General features: G+C 54.2%; 1 protein-coding gene across 6 annotated transcripts in view; it reads right to left on the bottom strand.

Annotated features, from left to right (window-relative positions):
- Window positions 1-18,043, bottom strand: part of KATNIP (katanin interacting protein) — a 194,177-nt gene that overhangs the window by 119,421 nt on the left and 56,713 nt on the right. For all 6 annotated transcript variants that reach the window (XM_030301244.1, XM_030301248.1, XM_030301245.1 and 3 more), the window contains exons 4-6: window positions 14,487-14,656; window positions 12,809-12,906; window positions 2,880-3,011 (exon numbers count right to left, since the gene is read on the bottom strand). In XM_030301244.1, the coding sequence (XP_030157104.1) occupies window positions 2,880-3,011; window positions 12,809-12,906; window positions 14,487-14,656 (400 nt within the window). The remainder of the gene's footprint in view (window positions 1-2,879; window positions 3,012-12,808; window positions 12,907-14,486; window positions 14,657-18,043) is intronic.

Here is an 18,043-nt window from a genome sequence, read left to right as displayed (position 1 = left end):
CAGGAATGCTAATGGAGCTTATAGCTCGTGAGGGGCGGGCTGCCTTGTGCTGCAGGCAGCCTGGGGGCTTGCAAAGGAAGGAATATATGTTCACTTAACAGGAGGTACCAGAGGAGAAGAGGGAACTACCCCACTTTTTGCGCCGAAGGCATGCACACATTCCGTGCGGGGCGGGGGCGTGGCCGGGACTGGACCGGGCTGAACTTGGCTACAGACCGGCCTCCCAAGCTAAGAGAAACTGATGGCTGTTGGCAGAGGCACGTGCTCAGACCCTGAGCCGGGGGCCGTTCTGTTGTTCCAAAAGCAAGCGTGTATGTGTGTGAGCGCGTGTGCTGTGTTTGTGGTATGGGAGGTGGGTGTTAAAGGCAGTAAAGCCCACGCTAGAGTGTTGCCTACTGTAAAATCCCTTTAACAGGGACTGGGTAGGAAACAAGGGCACTGGGTTAAGTCCATAAAAACAGCGCCACCCCCCCCCCCACCGGCCCCCTCCAGGAAGACAGAATTTCCAATTTACTTTTAGACTTTTGCAGCTGGGATGTGAAACAAAGCAACCCTTTGCTCTTTACCGGTCCTTCTTTTACGAGCAAAGAAGGAAATACAAACAGGCAAACACAACACAAGAATGTTTCCTGGACAATATTCCCACTTTTATGAGTGCTTTGCAGTTCTTAAAGGCAGGGTTTGGTACGGGAGCGGCATTCAAAAGCAAGATTTGGGGGGCACCTGGGTGGCTCAGTCGGTTGAGCGTCCGACTTCGGCTCACGCCATGATCTCAATGGTTCGTGAGTTCGAGCCCCACGTCGGGCTCTGTGCTGACAGCTCGGAGCCAGGAGCCTGCTTCGGATTCTGTGTCTCCCTCTCTCTCTGCCCCTCTCCTGCTTATGCTCTCTCTCTCTCACACACACAAATAAATAAACATTAAAAACAATTTTTTTTTAAAAAAAAGCAAGATTTTGTTCTTTTAGGGAGGCTATTGAATCTGTAGCCTGCACTCACAGCAGAACAGAGGCCCGGTGGATGGGACGGGAGATGGCCCGGGGCCCTCTGTCCTGTGGCGTCCTGATAAGTTTGCTTCTATATAGACATGGCGATGATCTATGCACTCATTCTATATATAAAAGCGATGCCCTCAGAATAAAATCCAGCTATCTGGACTCGCCCCTCACAGCCCCCTCCACTCCCCTGCCCGGGGCTCATCGTGCCCTGCCTGGTCTGCCCCACACTCCCACCTTGCTCATGCTGTGCCTGAGCCTCATGTCGTCTGTGCTTGCTGTTCCCTCTGCCTGCAATGCTTTTCCCACCAGGTTTCAGCTGAACTGTCACACCTGAAGGCGGCCTTCCCGCCCTCTCTGCCGTGTCTGAAGCTGCCCTCTCTCCCACACTGTTCCACCTTCCTCTGTTTTCTTCGCAGAACATGACCATATCTGCAATTATTGCTTTATTTATCTCTTGGTCTATTCTTTTTTTTTTCAATTTTATTTTTTATTTCTTAAAATTTACATCTAAGTTAGCGAGCATAGAGTGCGACAATGATTTCAGGAGTAGACTCCTTAGTGCCCCTTCCCGATTTAGCCCATCCCCCCTCCCGCAACCCCTCCAGTAACCCTCTGTTTGTTCTCCATATTGAAGAGTCTCTTCTGCTTTGTCCCCCTCCCTGTTTTTATATTACTTTTGTTTCCCTTCCCTTATGTTCATCTGTTTTGTCTCTTCAAGTCCTCATATGAGTGAAGTCATAGGATTTTTGTCTTCCTCTAATTTCACTTAGCATAATACCCTCCAGTTCCATCCACATAGTTGCAAATGGCAAGATTTCATTCTTTCTGATTGCTGAGTAATACTCCATTGTATATATACACCACATCTTCTTTATCCATTCATCCACCGATGGACATTTGGGCTCTTTCCATCCTTTGGCTACTGTCGATCGTGCTGCTATAAACATGGGGGTGCTTGTGTCCCTTGGAAACAGCACACCTGTATCCCGTGGAGAAATGCCTCGTAGTGCCATGGCTGGGTCGTAGGGTAGTTCTAGTTTTAGTTTTTCGAGGAACCTCCATACTGTTCTCCAGAGTGGCTGTGCCAGCTTGCGTTCCCATCTCGGTCTCTTCTTTATTGTCTACCCCCCACCCCCACCCCCACCCCGGAATATAAGTTGCTTAAGAATAGGGCCCCCATGCCTTTTGTTTGTTTCTGTGTCTCTGGTGCCAGGGACAGAGCCTGATGCTCCGAAGTGGGTGCCCAACCAACGCTTGCTGAATAGAAGCCCAGCACGCACTGTCGGAGGCCCCTGGATTTCACAGGTGACACGGCGGTTTGAGGAGGGGACTGAAACGCCCCATTGCCTACCTCATCAGTGGCTGCGCGGCTGTGGACTCGAGCTACAGTTCTGTGGGGCTTCTGGGCATTTCCGTGTGTGGCTTCTGCTGCCCCAGGGGGTGGGGTGATACTCAAAATCTTTAACAGCAGGTGCATACATACAGTTGTGGCCAGGCTGAGTATCAGCTCTACCCGCCTCCCCTCCCCTCCTTGCCCCACACTCCGCCCCAGCCTCTCGGACCCCAGCAAGTGTCACTTCCTCTAGGAAGCCTTCCTGGATACCCTCTCTCCTGGGCCCACCACGCCTTGCCCCACCCCTCAGCAAGCTCTTGCGGGGGAGGAACTGTAGGCTGTTGCCTCTTTGGGGTCGGACGCCAGCCCTTCTGACACCTGGACACCGTGTGCCTGGCGGAACATCCAGCATGTGGCCTGGCCTGGGTGCTCGTCACGGCGTGGGAAAGGGAGGACAAGAGTGAAGGGACTTAGGGAAAGGAGGGAAGGAATAAACAGCTGTCACAAAGTGCCCCCAGAGCCGCTACAGCACAAGCTGAGGCCAGTCCTACCTGTGGACGATCCCCGGAAGCGTCCTTGGCCTTGACGGTCACATCCCCACACGGCTCAAAATCTTCAGAAGGGTCCAGAGGCGGCTCGATGTGCAGCCGCGGGCCAGCTTCCGTCCTGATCTGCACAGATTTCTATACAGAAAAAGTCAGATTGCTTCAGACGTCATGGGAGGAGCATCTGGATTCCTCCGAGGGGTGAGCACGTTAGCGGCTGACGGCGAGGCGGTAGGTCTGCATGGGTCACACCACCTCTGCTCAGAAGCCCTGACTGGAGGGCCGCCTGGGTGGCCCGGTCGGTTAAGAATCGGACTTCGGCTCAGGTCATGATCTCGCGGTTCGTGAGTTCGAGCCCCGCGTCGGGATCTATCCGGTCAGCACAAAGCCCCCCTCAGATCCTCTCTTCCCCTCTCTCTCTGCCCCTCCCCTGCTTATGCACGCGTGCACTCTCTCTCAAAAGTAAAAAAAAAAATTAAAAAAAAAGTCTTTACTGGTTCCTACGGCACAAAGGGTGTTCAGAATTTTTCACCAACTTTTTAGCTTGAACTACCTTCTCAGTAGAATTTCAGTGGCTGTTACACTCCCCCCATATTGGCTTTGTGATCAAATAAGTTTAGGAGACCCTGGGTTTTCCTCGGGACTTCTCAGGGCTGGGGCCAGGGTGGCACAAGGGAGGCACCCAGGGAGCAACATTTAAGAAGGGGCTCCCTCTTAACAAAAATAATATAAAAACAGGGAGGGGGACAAAACAGAAGAGACTCATAAATATGGAGAACAAACTGAGGGTTGCTGGAGGGGTTGTGGGGGGGGGATGGGCTCAATGGGTAAGGGCACTAAGGAATCTACTCCTGAAATCATTGTTGCACTGCATGCTAACTAATTTGGATGTAAATTTTAAAAAATAAAAAATAAAATTAAAAAAAAAAAGAAGACGAAGGGGTTCCCTCTTGGGTGCCCTGCATGTGCACGAATCCAAGAGTGAGGGCCTCCTTAAACTTCCCTCTCCGGGCCTCACTCGAGTGAGGCCTGGCTACTAAAAGGAGGGACAGGTCGGCCAAGCCATGCGTACTGGGTTCGTTACCCCGCTGCGGGACAGAGATTTATTTTATTTTTTCTTAAGTTTATTTATTTTTTTTGAGAGAGATAGAGAGTGAGCAGGGGAGGGGCAGAGAGAGAGGGAGAAAGAGAGAATCCCAAGCAGGCTGCACACTGTCAGCACAGAGCCCGGTGTGGGGTTTGAACTCATGAGCTGTGAGAGCAGGACCTGGGCTGAAACCAAGAGTCTGACGCTTAACCGACTGAGCCACCCAGGCGCCTGGGGACGGTGATTCATGCCTTTCCCCTCATGCCCTGGGTGAGAAGCCTCCACCCCTGTGAGACTCGGCTTCCCCACCAGCCTAGTGAACTTGATGATGAAGAAAATGATGCCGGAGCCTTACTGCCCTGCGGGACTCTCACTGGGTAGGACCGAACACCTTTCTCACCCACGGTCACGCCGCCCCACCCCGCCCACCCCCGTGAGCGCGTTCACATTATGCGTCACGACACTGAATGCACACTAAGCGCCCCTCCAAGTCCTTCGCGTGCCTTTGCTCGTTCGGTCCTCACAGCAACCCCAGGGGGAAACCGAGGCACAAGGCCACAAGCCCCTTGCCCAAGGTCGCACAGTGAGGAAGCCGCACAGCCTCGATCTGAACCCCAGCAGCACAGCTCCAGAGGCCTCGCTCCAAACCAGGGATGGGTCCGTGTTTCCTGTACAGACTAAGGATTTTAGGTCCTGCCAATCATATGGTCTCTGTCACCAGAATTCAGCTGTCCCATTGTAGCTGGAAAGCAGCCACAGATAAAGCCTGAACGAATGGGCATGCCCGTGTCCCCAAAAGACTTTATTTATAAGAACAGGCTGTGGCCAGATTTGGCCCGAGAGCTGTAGTTTGCTGAGGGACCCCAGTACTAACCACCACACTATAATGCCCCCCAAAAGGCACGTGAAGGACAAACGTGCCCGGCCTGGGCTACAGGATGGAGGGAAATGAAGGAACTTCCTGAGAACACCTAACACTCAGAAAAGTAGGCAGGAGCTTGGCTATAGATCATGCGAGAAAAAGATCTTGGAAAGAAAGTTTAAAAAAGAAGAGAGAGAGAAAGAGGCTGAAAAAGGCAGATGGGGGCCCCTGTTGGGGGACAGGGAGGACGCAGAGGTGCCGAAGGAAGGTGCCTTGGGACACTTTTCCTTCCATAGGCGATCCTGTCACTTAGCGAGGCCCCCCAGGCTCCGACACCAAGTGTGAGCGCGCCGCCTCCCAGGCTGCGTCAGCTTGCTCTCAGAGCATTTCTTAGCGTCAGCAGGCCTATGGAGGGTAAGCAGGATCCAGGCCAGGAGACACCTGGGAGCTTTCCTGCCTGGGGCCAGGATGAACCCGAAAGGGGTTTGAAGTTCATCTCCAAGATGGATTTTCTACCACAGACGCTGGGGAGGCCGGGCTCCTCCCCACTCCTCAAGATCCACTCAACAACACCCAAATGCTGAAATGGAGATGGAGAGTGAGAGAGGCAGAGACAGTGGGGGGGGGGGGGGAGAGAGAGAGGAGGGAAGGCAGGAAGGAAGGAGCCGGTGGGGAAGGGAGAAGAGGAGGGAGGAGGGAGGAGGGAGAAGGGGAAGGGGCTGGGAGGGAGGAGCACTAGGCATGGGGCACACAGCCTGGCCCCTCTACAGGCTTCTGTTCCTTTATCCAGAAAGGGAGGACTCAGACGAGGACCTTACTCGTGGAAGGTCCAGGCACCAGCAGTATTGGCTTCTCCTGGGGATTTGTGAGAAATGCAGAATTTCAAGCCCCATCCCAGAGCTGCGAATCGGAATCTGCATTTTCACAAGAGCCCAGGTGGCTTGCACGCACACTCCAGCCTGAGCAGCGTGAGGTCTGGGAAGTCTTGCGGCGGGTGCTTCCGTCTGTGCTGCACGCGCGCCCCTGTCTTCTGGCAAAGGCACCCTGATTTTCTTTTGGGAGATCCTCCCCCTCCCCACCCCCAATCCAAGTGTTCATGTGGAACTGAGTCCCCGGGGGGCTGGAGCATAGGACAGGCCCGGGCGATCTGAGCATTAGATCCTGCTGGCCCAGAGCGACCAGGTGACAGAATGCACGGTGGAGGCTGACAGTGGTCACCTTGGTGCCACACAGAGCAGCATAGGGAAAAGCAGAGTTGAGAGATGGAGAACGGGCCGTGCAACACTGTCTGAGCACCTGGATCCAGCCATACCTGAACTGGGATTTCCCGCTGCCAAGTAAGAGAGCTGGCATTAATGCAGTTTTGCTGCTCTGATCTGAAGTATAAATATAAGAAAGAGCTCCAGCATTCAAGGAGGAGAGCCCCGGTATGCCTCTGTCCTCTGCAGCCTTCCCATCCTCCCTTTTCCCAGAAGCGCCCCTCTCCCTTCCCAGGAGCTTGTCACAACTGCTCGCCTGGCCGAGAGGTCGGGAGATGGGTTTGCAGTAGGCATTAAGGCACTTAACCAGCAAGCCCTTACTGAACACGGACTGCATACAAGGTTCTGGAAGCATGTCGAGATAGTAAAAAAAAAAAAAAAAAAAAGTAACAACCCGTGCCCTGGTCTCAAGGAGTTCACACAGAACATGCAACAGAAGAACGCGTTTCTGAAGCAACACGTAACAAAATTAATGTGGTCCCGGAAGAGTTTTAAATGCCGAGTGGGTGCCGGAGGGGAATAAATAGTCTCCCATCTGGCCTGCTCTCCCACCGCAGCCCCGGGGCTGTACCTCCGCCACCACTGGAGGAGAAGGGGAGCTGCCTCACCCACATCAAGACGCCCACCTCCCAATAAGCGCACGAGGCTGGAGGGTTCCAACCCAGCCCCCGGGCAGCGCCCGCTCCCCGCCGCCCACCTTCACGTGCTGGTGAGCATGATGCCCGAGCGCCTGGCTGGCTCCCCATCTGGCACTTTGCTTTACCTGGAGTGGGTGTTTGTAAGTGGCTGCTTTCTCCTGCCTCCTGGCAGCGCCCAGACCCGGGTGGACCCTGGTGGTATCAGCCACGCGTCGGGACGAGATTTTAAAGCCCTGACACCCGAACACCCATGTTCCAGTTTGCCACACGCAACCCAAGGCCATGCTCAGAGTTATCTGTGTGTATCTGCCGCCCCCTTAGCAAAGCATTCTAAGAGATGCGCGTGCAAGCAGCTGTCAATGCGAAAGATAGTCGGAGGCTAGGGGTTGCCCCGTATGGTTGTTCAGGTTGTGTGGTATGCAAACGGCTCCCTCTAGAGGTAGGAGAGCTCCGAAGATACTGACAGGCAGGTTTGGGGTGGGGAGGAAATATGCCCTATTTGATATGTTCTTCTCAGATTTTCCTGATCTCTTACAAATAACAGCGCTCGACACTCTGACAGTGTGTGTCGTGCAAGGTCGCCGTAAAAGCCGATGCTTTATGGGCTGTTTCATTTATTGTCCTCTCTGCAGGGGTTTTCAAAATTCAGACACAGGAAAACAAAGGAAAGGGCTTCACGTTTTGACTCATGAGCTTTCCTGGAGGTGTCTGCAGCTGCCTAGCCCACAACAGGAACCCGGATACGACAGTGGAGTGAGAGCAAAGCCTTTGCTTTAAAGTGCAATGAACTTGCTTTCCGGGCCTTGAAGGAAAGCCCACCCCCACCGTAAATTGCTGAAAGGCCAATCCCTTCACTACCAATTTAATGCTAAGAGCCCATGACGTTCATCAAATCTGACAGCATTTTGGTAAACGACAGCTCTGTTGATTAGGCCGCTGTCCACCCAAGTATTACAAGGCTGAGGAAGCCATAAATCTTAATCCGCTGATAGCAGGAGAAAGATCTGAGGCTGAGACATGGTGGTATGGGATAAAGACTGGTGCCCACAGGAGCCCATTGATCACCTCCAGGCCGGTCCACGGGGCAGGTGGCAGCTCAGTCCCGGGACGGGTTTTACAGGTGCAGCCGGTCAGGCTCCAGGCCAGCGTTTGGATGAGCCAGTGACCTTCCGGCGCAGGGATCCTTGAGCCCGTGCGCCTGGGGGAGCCCCTTCCAGCGGGGGCATCTCGACCCCAAAGTGCTTCCTAGTTGCGGGGGGCAAGCCCCTAAGAAGGGAGGTTATTCTACAGGAAGACACGAAGGCCTGGTCACCGGGAAGGGGCCGTGTGACCCAAAGGAATTTCAGGCAACACTCAGAACAAGTGGCTGGATGCAAGCTGGAGAGTGCAGAGGGCCACAGGGAGGAGGCAGAGTGCTGGCCAGGGGGACACTGTGGCCGCCGTGTCCCCTGCTGACCCGGCTGTGGTCTGAGATGACACACCGAGTGCCTGTGTGCCTCCACCATCCCTCCTGCTGGGCACAGCCATACGGGAGAAACCCCAGGACTGGGACAGGGCTGTAGTGCCTCTCCTGACGGGGTGGCTTTTGAGGACTGGCCACCACTGGCCACCGGGGGATTCTGCTTCCCTCGCCGCCGCCCACCTCTGGCTGCCTCCAAGGATGGTGAGGCCCACCCAAAGGGGTGAGGGAAAGACTGCCTTCCTCGCTATCCTTCGCACCCGAAAATCCGTCCCCGTGTACTTCCTACCATGGAGAAACTTTCTACTTAACCCCACTTCTTGGGGCCAAAGGAAACCCAACCAGTGCCTCTTCCTGGTGCAGTCGGTACATTGGGGCCACTTACTGTCCTGGACAAGAAGCTAGGGGACCCAGGCCCCGCTCAGGGAACAGCTCTGGGGCGGGCGGGCTTTGTGTCATCCGACCCGGCCCACCTCCGCTCACACCCTCTCAAGGCGGGAGTGGGCATCTGGTCCAGGCTGACCAACTGAGGCATTGTCCTGGACAATTTCAACAAAGACTGGCAGGGAGAAGACACGAAGGGGTGGGTCGAGGAAGCTGAGGTGACCAGGGGACTCTCGGAGCTGGGGAAGGTGCGAGGTGGAGGCTGGGGGATGAAGAGCCGAAAGCTGGAGAGACAAAGGCCTGCTTCAAAGCCTCCTGCCTGGTCCTCCTACAGCCACCTGGCCCCACGGGCATCCTTCGGCATAGGGCAGAGGGGATCTTTCCAAAATGTGAGCCCAAACACGCAACTCTCCTACTGAAAACCCTCCAGAGGATTCCCCACATTTAAAATGGAATCCAGGGGCGGGGAGGGGGGCGGGGGGGGGTCGGCGCCTGGGTGGCTCAGTCGGTTGAGCATCCGACTTCGGCTCAGGTCACGATCTCACAGCACACCCGTGTCGGGCTCTGTGCTGACAGCTCGGAGCCTGGAGCCTCCTTTGGATTCTGTGTCTCCCTCCCTCTGCCTCTCCCCTGCTCACGCTCTGTCTCTGTCTCTCTCTCAAAATAAATAAACATTTAAAAAAAATTTCTTCCAAATTTATTTCTAGAGCTACTCTCCCCCCGCAACAACCCTGTCCGTCTCCCCCCCCCCCACCCCCCTCCTGCGTAGCACTTGTTTCTTTGCTTGCTTGCTCCTGGTCCTCTGCCTGCCTGCCCACACACCCCGGAACCGTGAGCTCCAGGAGAGCAGGGCCAGGCCTGCCTCGGTCACGGCTCGGACCCCAGCGCCTGTCCGTGTCCACAGTGGAGCAGGTGCTCGGTAGAGGTCACCGAATGAACAACGGACCGAATAAACGAAGGAAGATCCTGGAGCGAAGCCCTGAGGTCTCCAGGCAGAGCCGCCCTTGGCACCTGCCCCCCCACGGACGACAGTGACGTTCGTGACCGTCTACCGGCTGCTTCCTCTGTGCCGGGCGCTGCTGGCCACGTTGCACAGACACCGGCTCACCCGGTCCTCATGAACTACCCTACCAGGCAGGTGCCATTCTTAACCCCAGTTGCAGACGAGGAAACGGGCACAGAGAGGTTGAGCAGCTTATCCAGGGCCACACAGCTAGGAGGAGGTGGAGCCCGGGCTTTGACATACGGGCCACAGGGCTCCTGAGTCGGTACGCTTAAACGCCTCCTTGGATTTGTCCGTCCCCTGCCGCCTGGTGCTCCTACCCGAAGCTGAAGGACCCCCTGTGACACACACCCCGCCCGCACTCCCTCCGGGCAGCCTGGGAGGTTTGCACGCAAAGCTCAGAGACCTCACACCGCCAGCTCCGGGCACACAGCTAGGAAGTAGGTTGACCCCAAAGCCCATTCCCGTCTCTCCAGGGGACACAGGTTCAAACGCCCCAGGGAGCCAGGCCGGAAATGGAAAGGCAGGAAGCCCCCCCCACCCCCACCCCACGTGAGAGCAGCAGTGGCCGCAGCACAAGGCCACCACACCTGCCACTGGGCCTCAGCTCTGGGGCGCTAAGGGGAGTGGTGAGGACTGCGGCAAACAGAAGCACTTTCCCAGCCTTACGGTGGGGGGCGGGGGGGAGGGGTAGGGGGCAACCGCTACTCTTCTCTGCTAAAGGCTGCCTCGCGGAGAGGGGAGGCCAGCGTGAGGGCCAGATCTTTCCATTTTCCCAGGGAAGTAGGAATCTAGCTTTTTAAAAATATAGAAGAACTTTCTGAATTTAAATGTTAGCAAGTGACTAAGTCTTTTTTAAACTGTGTAAGTCCAAAAAACACCCTCCGGGGGACAAGTTCAGCCCACAGGCCTCAAGCTGCGCGCTCCCAAGTCCAGCAGGCCATATGCCTGGAACAGTCACCACGTCTGTCTTGCAGGCTGGGCGGTCCCCAGGCCTTTATAGCCGAGGGGGGGACTCCTGGGGCAGGACCAGAGCCTTATCTGATTTTTTTTTTTGTTTCGAACCCCAGAGCCCCACACAGTGCCCGGCCCGTGGTAATACATCTTTTTAAATGAAAGGATGATTTGTCTCGAGACATGGCTTCTACCCCTCTCACGACTTCCGCACATTCTCTGGTTTGTCCATCTTGGAGGAGTGGTCCCCAAGGCACGGTAGTGGTGGGGGTGGGCTGACCCCCAGGACGCATTCCACTTCCCTCCTAGGGTGGCTTTACGTTCAGGAGAGGCCGGAAAGTCAGCCCGTGTTTCCCAGATACCCTTTCCGTGGGGGTTCTGGATGTGAGCTGGGTGCAGCCGATCCGATGACTTCATACAAGGCAGGGGAAGCGGAAATGAGGTGGAAACAAGCGGACACAGGCCGGCTGATTCTGTGCTAACCACAGTGCCGAGGTGAGGGGTTTTGCAAGTGTCCCAGCCTGGCCGGACAGGCTACGGGCATCGTTGCTCTAGCGGGCGCGGCATCATTCGAGGCCATCGGTTGTGGTGGGAGCCACCTGGTTCCCAGATGACAGCTCAGGTGACCCAGCCCTGGTGCGGATCCCCCACCTTCCCCACTGGGCCCTAGGGAGCAGTTCTCCTGGCAGGCTGTGTGAGAAGGCCCCACTCGAACCCCTTCCTCTTGCACACAGAGACCTTGTGAGCACCGGACTCCCTGTATTCCATCCATCTCTGATTAAAACGGCCTGAATGGTCTCTACTGTTAGGCAGTGACTGACCCCTGACTGATACGGTACAGAAGGACAATTACAGCCTTCACGGCATCGGGAAGCTAGGAAATTAGCCATGATTAGGCCCTGTGAAGTGTGGGACCACAGGGAGAGGCTGGGGAGGGATGCTAATTAATCTTAGGCCAAGTCTTTTAAATTGCACAGGCTCTGGGGCCGGCCATTAAGTCACAGTCTAAGATGCAAATATGGCTCCTGATAATAGAAGGCACTCAGAACAACCAGAAGGAGGGTCTGAAGTGGGAAGTGGAGACAGGCCTCCTTAATGAGAAATTAACATTCATTGCTGGGGACAAAAGGAGGCCTCCAGGCTGCGTGCCCTGGAGGCCTTGCTCAGCAAGCCCCGGCAGGAACACCCAGCCACATTTAATCACAGACCCACAAAGGCAGGGGAGACCAGTGGGTTTGGGGGTCACGGGTGCAGTGTTCAAACGTCAGCCTACCCTCCTCCCTTAGCGGCTGTGTGACCCTGAGCAGGTCACCTCACTTCTCTGGGCCTCAGTTTCACCAACGGCGTGATGAGGATAGTTACAGACCTACAGGGTTATCGCACAGATGGGCCAGCAAAGCTTATGGAAGTATTTACTATAGACCCACACATACAGCCCTGTGCAGAAGGTTCTAAGGGCAGTACACAGGATTGAAAAGGATTACATACCATTGCTTAAGCCACACCTCAGACCAGGTGAGTCAGAATCCCTGGGGGGGGGGGGGGGGGGGGGCGGCTCCCCAGGTGGTGTGAACGTGCAGTGGGGGTTGAGAAGCACTGATCTCAGGCAAGCAGCCAGATAAGGACCACGTGGGCAAGAACACCACGCTTGGAGCAAAGGTCTGGGCTGGAGTCTTGATTCTGGTTGACCTTAGAAGAAAGCTCACTTAGCTTTTCTGACCATTCAAGTCTGTGGCTCCCTTAGAAGAGGAAGAACATTGGAACTTTACCCTGCAGGTCTGCCGCGAGGACAAAGGAGAGGAGTCACGCGGGAGCACGGCTCGTACCTGGTTGGCACTCAAGAACGCCAGCTGCTGGCATCAGCACCATCAACAAGCAGCCCTAAGTGGCATCTCAGGTCTGTGGGGCAGGGGCTTTGCCTTGTTACCCACTGCATCCCTGGCATCAAAGACTATGCCCGGCACATAGTAGGTGCTCAATAAAAGACAGCTGTATGAATGAGTCATCACGAAGGGGGCTGAGAGTGTGCACGTGATCCTCCTGCGTAGGGCTGGGGTGACCCCATCCGGAAGGGAGGATCACGCCACAGAGAGAGGGCTGGGAGGTCCCCAGTCTCCTCCATTCCCCAGAGGCCAGGACTGCATGCAAAGAGGCCACCTGCAGGGTGCCCGGCCAGCCCCACCGCTGCCCGCGGGGATTCTGAAAGGTTCTGTCACAATAACCCTGCTCCTTCTTCTAAAACAAGAGCTCGGGCCATGTGTCTTCACTCTCCGCCCAGGGTTTCCTGACCTGGTGCCATCCTCGGCGCTGAACTTTGGAAGGGGCTGTCCGCGAGTTGCGTCTTAAAGCTTCTTCTACTTCTCGAAACAGGGTTCTTCGCCCGTAATCTGCACCAGACATGAGGGAAGGAGATTTGGTGAGGCGCCCGTGACAAGCTCACGCCCAAGGCAGATTCATGACTTACATCTAAAACGCACATCAGGTGCCCAAAGTCCCGTCTGTGGAGCGGGCCACTGTAGTCCCATTGGTAGCCACAGGGCGTTAGGAAACAAGCCAAATGCTCAGCGAAAAGGGCAAGGGTAGTAAGTCACAGCTGAATCCGGCAGGTCTATATACAAAAGGAAAAATCTCCGACGTACGGAAGCAGGGCACACACAGTGGGCACAATCGGCCAGCGTTTGTGTAAAAGAGGAGAGGGGAGATATATTTGTTGAATGAATAAAGACACTACTGCTGTGGCCCAAGTAGAAAGACAACGTTACCCGCACCTCCCTGAAAGCCGGACCAGGAGAGGCCTACACCTGCCAACTAGCAGCAGGCTGGCCAGAATCCTCATCCGTGAAACTGTGAAACCTAGAAGAATCATTCCATTCCCCTTGTTGCCCTGGGGGCCAGGAAGCTCCTTCTAAACTCTAAGCTGAACTGCAGTGGCTCTCCTGGGGGAAGGTTTGGGGACATGACTTTCGCCTTCTATCTCCTCGTTTTGACTTTCACTGTCTATTTTACTGTTGTTTTGGCTTTTGCCGTCTATTAATGGCTTGGGAAATCTACCGTACCTGTAAGGCAATGAATTAGAACAACACAGATCAAGATTATTGTCTGATGGACATTTTACATTTCTTATGTCGGTTAGTCTTCCTGGCAAGCCCGCAAGGTGGACGTGATTGTTCCCATTTTATAGAAGAGGAAACTGAGGGTCAGAGAGGACCCAACTGCCAGAGGTTTCAAAGCCAGAGAGTGGCAGAACAGAGTTCAAATCCAGCCCTGCCTCATTCCAAATGCTCTTCCTGTAACTCAGTAGCACACCGGCTTCTCAGATAAAGCCGCCCGACGTGAAGGGAATGCTGGCGCCCTGGGGATGGGCACCCCGTTAGTCCCATTTGAAAGATGAGGAAACAAAGGCACGTGGCCAAATTGGGACCCGACCCCGTGTGCTCTGCCATTTCATTCATTTTACCGCCAGGTCATTTTTATTGGTGCCTGTTTTGGGCCAGCCCCTCGGTGGGGTGCTCGTATTGCCCCCCTCAGCTTTCAGGACAGGACACATGAAATCTGTTGAAAGTACGTGGAGCATGGATTAACTAAATTCAGAAATGAACAGTGGGAATCAAATATCACACAGGGGTTAGGTACTGAGGTTAAGACAGATCCAGTGAAAATCGGGTATCATTTCAATTATCCTAGACATTTCCTTCAATTACTGGCACTATGAAACATAAAAGCCAGGAATTTACCGCCCTGGCCACCTTCGCCCTGGGATAATGGAGGCCAAGATGACCCTTTAAAAGGAATAAAAAAGGGTTTCTCTCTCTTTCTCACTCTCCTGCTCTCTTTCTGGCCAAGAGGGCATAGTTAGTGTGTATGTAGGTTAACCAGTTATTTGCTGGGAAGTTCACGCGCATCAGATGTGGGTCCGCGGTGCCGAACGAGCTAGCGCGTTGCAGGGGCCGGACGGGCCAGTGCTCACCGTGCGTCCCCTCGGCGTGTGAGGCGCTTCTGGTGAAGTCGGAGTGGACAGCTTTCCGGGGTGAGGTCTTCAGCTCAGAGTTGGCCCCGTTGACGTAGACGGAGAAGCCTTGTTCCAAATGCTCCAGTCTCAGCTGCATGGGGTCCTTGGATCTCAAGTGCTTTAGTATCCTGGAAGAGAAACGATCATTCGTTCCTCGTTCTAGGAGCCTGGGCCGCCCACCCCCGACGCGGGGGGGAGAGAACTACCGCTCTGATGGGCAAAGCATCTCGAATCGGGAGGCCGGGTGGCGGGTGCCCAGCTGTTCATCGACAAACAGCCTGGAAGAGGCCCGTTACGCACACGGAGAAGCAGCAAGGGGGAGACTGTTTCGGCCCGGCAGGGGTGTTTCTGCTTTCATTCTGAGGCTCAAGCGCAGGTTAGCGGCGACGAAGGCACACGTCGCCCTCGCCCCGCGGTGGCTGAGACAGAAAGCAGGCGTGTGTGCGCATTGCCTCCACACAGCCTGGGTTTCCCGGGAGACCCCAACCTCATGCATCTCCACGTTGTGTGGATGGTGGCACCTTCTCCAGCGCGCAACAAAACATGCTGGGTCTCAGGTCGTCAGCCTTTGCGAGAGATTTCCTAGAATATCTACGAAGCAGGAAACATCCCGCGTCAGACCAGGCAGACTGACTCCTTTTGCTTCGGGAAACAAATGCGTTCTCAGACGCTCACCCCTGGTATCCCCAGTGTCATCATCTTATATTCCGATGCAGTGAAAGAACATATCAATGTAGGCTTTAATTCAAGATTAGTGATAGGGGGGCGCCTGGGTGGCGCAGTCGGTTAAGCGTCCGACTTCAGCCAGGTCACGATCTCGCGGTCCGTGAGTTCGGGCCCTGCGTCAGGCTCTGGGCTGATGGCTCGGAGCCTGGAGCCTGCTTCCGATTCTGTGTCTCCCTCTCTCTCTGCCCCTCCCCCGTTCATGCTCTGTCTCTCTCTGTCCCAAAAATAAATAAACGTTGAAAAAAAAAAATTAAAAAAAAAAAAGATTAGTGATAGGATTATCACACCCTCTGGCTGAAAGGGTCTCGGCGTGAACATGGCTGGCCTCTAGTTCAAGTTTTCTTGAAAGCCTTGGGTCTTTCCCAACTATAACTGTAGTGCCATAAAGAGCGTGCGGCAACCTCGTCAGCGCCCCCCCCCCCCCCCCGTCCCCGTCCCCTGCCCCTGGAGCCGCTCCCGGCTCCAAACCCCAGGGCCTCCACAAACGCTTCTGCGCCCTCCCGCGTCAACCGGATTTATTTCCGCACAGGAAGCGACGCGATCAAACCACACGGCAACAAGCGTGCATCCCCTTTGTGATTAAATAAGTTCCTACCAAAGTAGCGAAATGTAAATGTTTTTAAAATATAGAAATAGCAATCACCTGGAGGGTGCGTACTAGGTGCCAAACTCTGTTCTAAATGCAGTGCGGATACGGGATCTGATGGTCGTCATTGGCGGTAGTTTTGCTCCGTAAAGTCACCGCAAACACTGAGTTAGTGACTAAAGAAACTTTGTCCCTAGGGCAAAACACGGGATTTGGTTCCCGCGAGCCTCCGTCGCAGCATTGTCATCGACCGATCAGTACATAACCTTGCTGTACGTGAGTTTCGCTTTAAAGGCACCTTATTTAACGCATAGTTGATGCGCTGACATCGAACTCACGGCCGACAGCAGTGTTCTAACTCAGGCCTGACGGAAGCTCGTCCAACGCGTGTTATTTTCTCCTTAAGAGACATCATAGCCTTCTCGCGCTTGGGCACACGACACGGCACTTTAGCAACAGGCCCGGGGGCCAGTGTAAAACAGCAAAATCACCAACAAAAAGCATGAAAATGTGGAAAACGGGGCACTGAGTAAACTGCGAAAAAGACGCTTTGTTTTGGGGGGAAAGGGTTGGAACAAGAAGGTAGAGCGGTTCCGCGTTCCACCAAAGTTGGGAATGTGTGTGTTGCACAATGAAAATGTTTTACCCCTCTGCACGTGCCTTTCAATGACCACAAAAGCTCTGTAAATACTGACTTTGGGGTTACGAATAAATTTCAGGGAGTGGGTGAATTTGTATTCAGGGAACACGTGAATCATAAGCATTGACTGTATTAAGGCATTAATCTTCCCCCAACAACCCCATGGGGTAATTACTTTTATTGTCCCCAGGTAACAAATAAGAGAAGGGAGGCACAGAGAAGTTGAGTCATTTGCCCAAGGCCACACAGCTGGTACGGTGGCAGGGCTAGGATGAAAACGTAAGCAATCGGACTCAAGTCTCTACCACAGCAAAGACAACCTCTGAAGCTAGCCAGATGCCGAAACGGGCAAACTTAGACATTGCTGGTAACTCACAGAACCTTCTCAGAAAGTAATATGAAAATAGAGAAAATGCCATATGCTTGGTCTTTCCCCAGTAAGCCCATTTCGGCAAGACATTCTTTTTTTTTTTTTTTTTTTTTTTTTTGAGAGAGAGAGTGCGCATATGTGCGCGAGCAGGGTAGGGGCAGAGAGAGATAGAGGGACAGAGGATTTAAAGCACGCTCTGAGCCCGAGGTGGGGCTCAAACCCACAAACTGTGAGATCGTGACCTGAGCTGAAGTCGGACGCTTAAATGACGGAGCCACCCACGCGCCCCAAATCATTCTTGACCAGGAACAATGGTCGGTGCTTGGTCATAACAAAACCCAAATGTCCAAAACCGGGGAAGCAGAACCTGAGATCTCACGCAGCTGACATCATTGCGTAGAGTGTGTCCAAACACGAGGAACTGCTTCTGATCGGTGGAGGGCGAAAAAGGCAGAATCAAAACGGTATGTGTGTGGTCAAGTGCAAAGTTGGAAAGAAGTGTGTCTGTGGACCCAGAGTGGGAGGTGATAAATGTGAGAATGCAATTAGCTGTTGAGGTAGGGTGGTGGCATTATGGGCGATTTCTTCGTTTGCTTTTTAAATGTTTCTCTAGCTGTTGACACATCCATCTTTTCAACAATCACGGCAGGAACATTTATTACCGACTTCTTATCTCCTGCCAGGCTTGGAAGCCTGGGAGATGATTGTCGGGCGGGCAACAGCATAAAACAGAAGGAAAACACAAGTAACTAAGAGACGCTTTCCAAACACAGCAATAATTGGGAGTCTCTGGAGCAAACAGTCGGAGGTTTCAGCGGGCGCCCGGCAGCCCCCAGGGAGAGAGCGCGGGGAGCCTGAGCCCCGGGAGGCCCAGAGAGTGGAAAGTCTGAGCACCCGGCCACAGACTGCCGGCCTCGACCTCCCTCCGGAGACCACCCTGTCTCCTGATGTTATTCTGGTGGCTATGGTGGCATCCGTCACCCAGGATCTGGGACTCGCACTCGTGTGTGCGCTTCTGTATTTAAGCGGGACGATTTATGAAAATGTGGATTTATGAAACTGATAAACGGGGAGGTAATTATCGAGAGTGTGAAAGGGATCGCTAAAGGAACTCCATACTGCAGCTGAGCCTTCGGCGATACTCAGGCGGCACCAAAGTGGTGGTTTTGGTTTTTTTTTTTTTTTAATTGATA

This window comes from Lynx canadensis, chromosome E3 (assembly GCF_007474595.2).
Source record: "Lynx canadensis isolate LIC74 chromosome E3, mLynCan4.pri.v2, whole genome shotgun sequence".
NCBI lineage: Eukaryota > Metazoa > Chordata > Mammalia > Carnivora > Felidae > Lynx > Lynx canadensis.
This window is presented reverse-complemented; position numbering and strand designations above follow the sequence as displayed.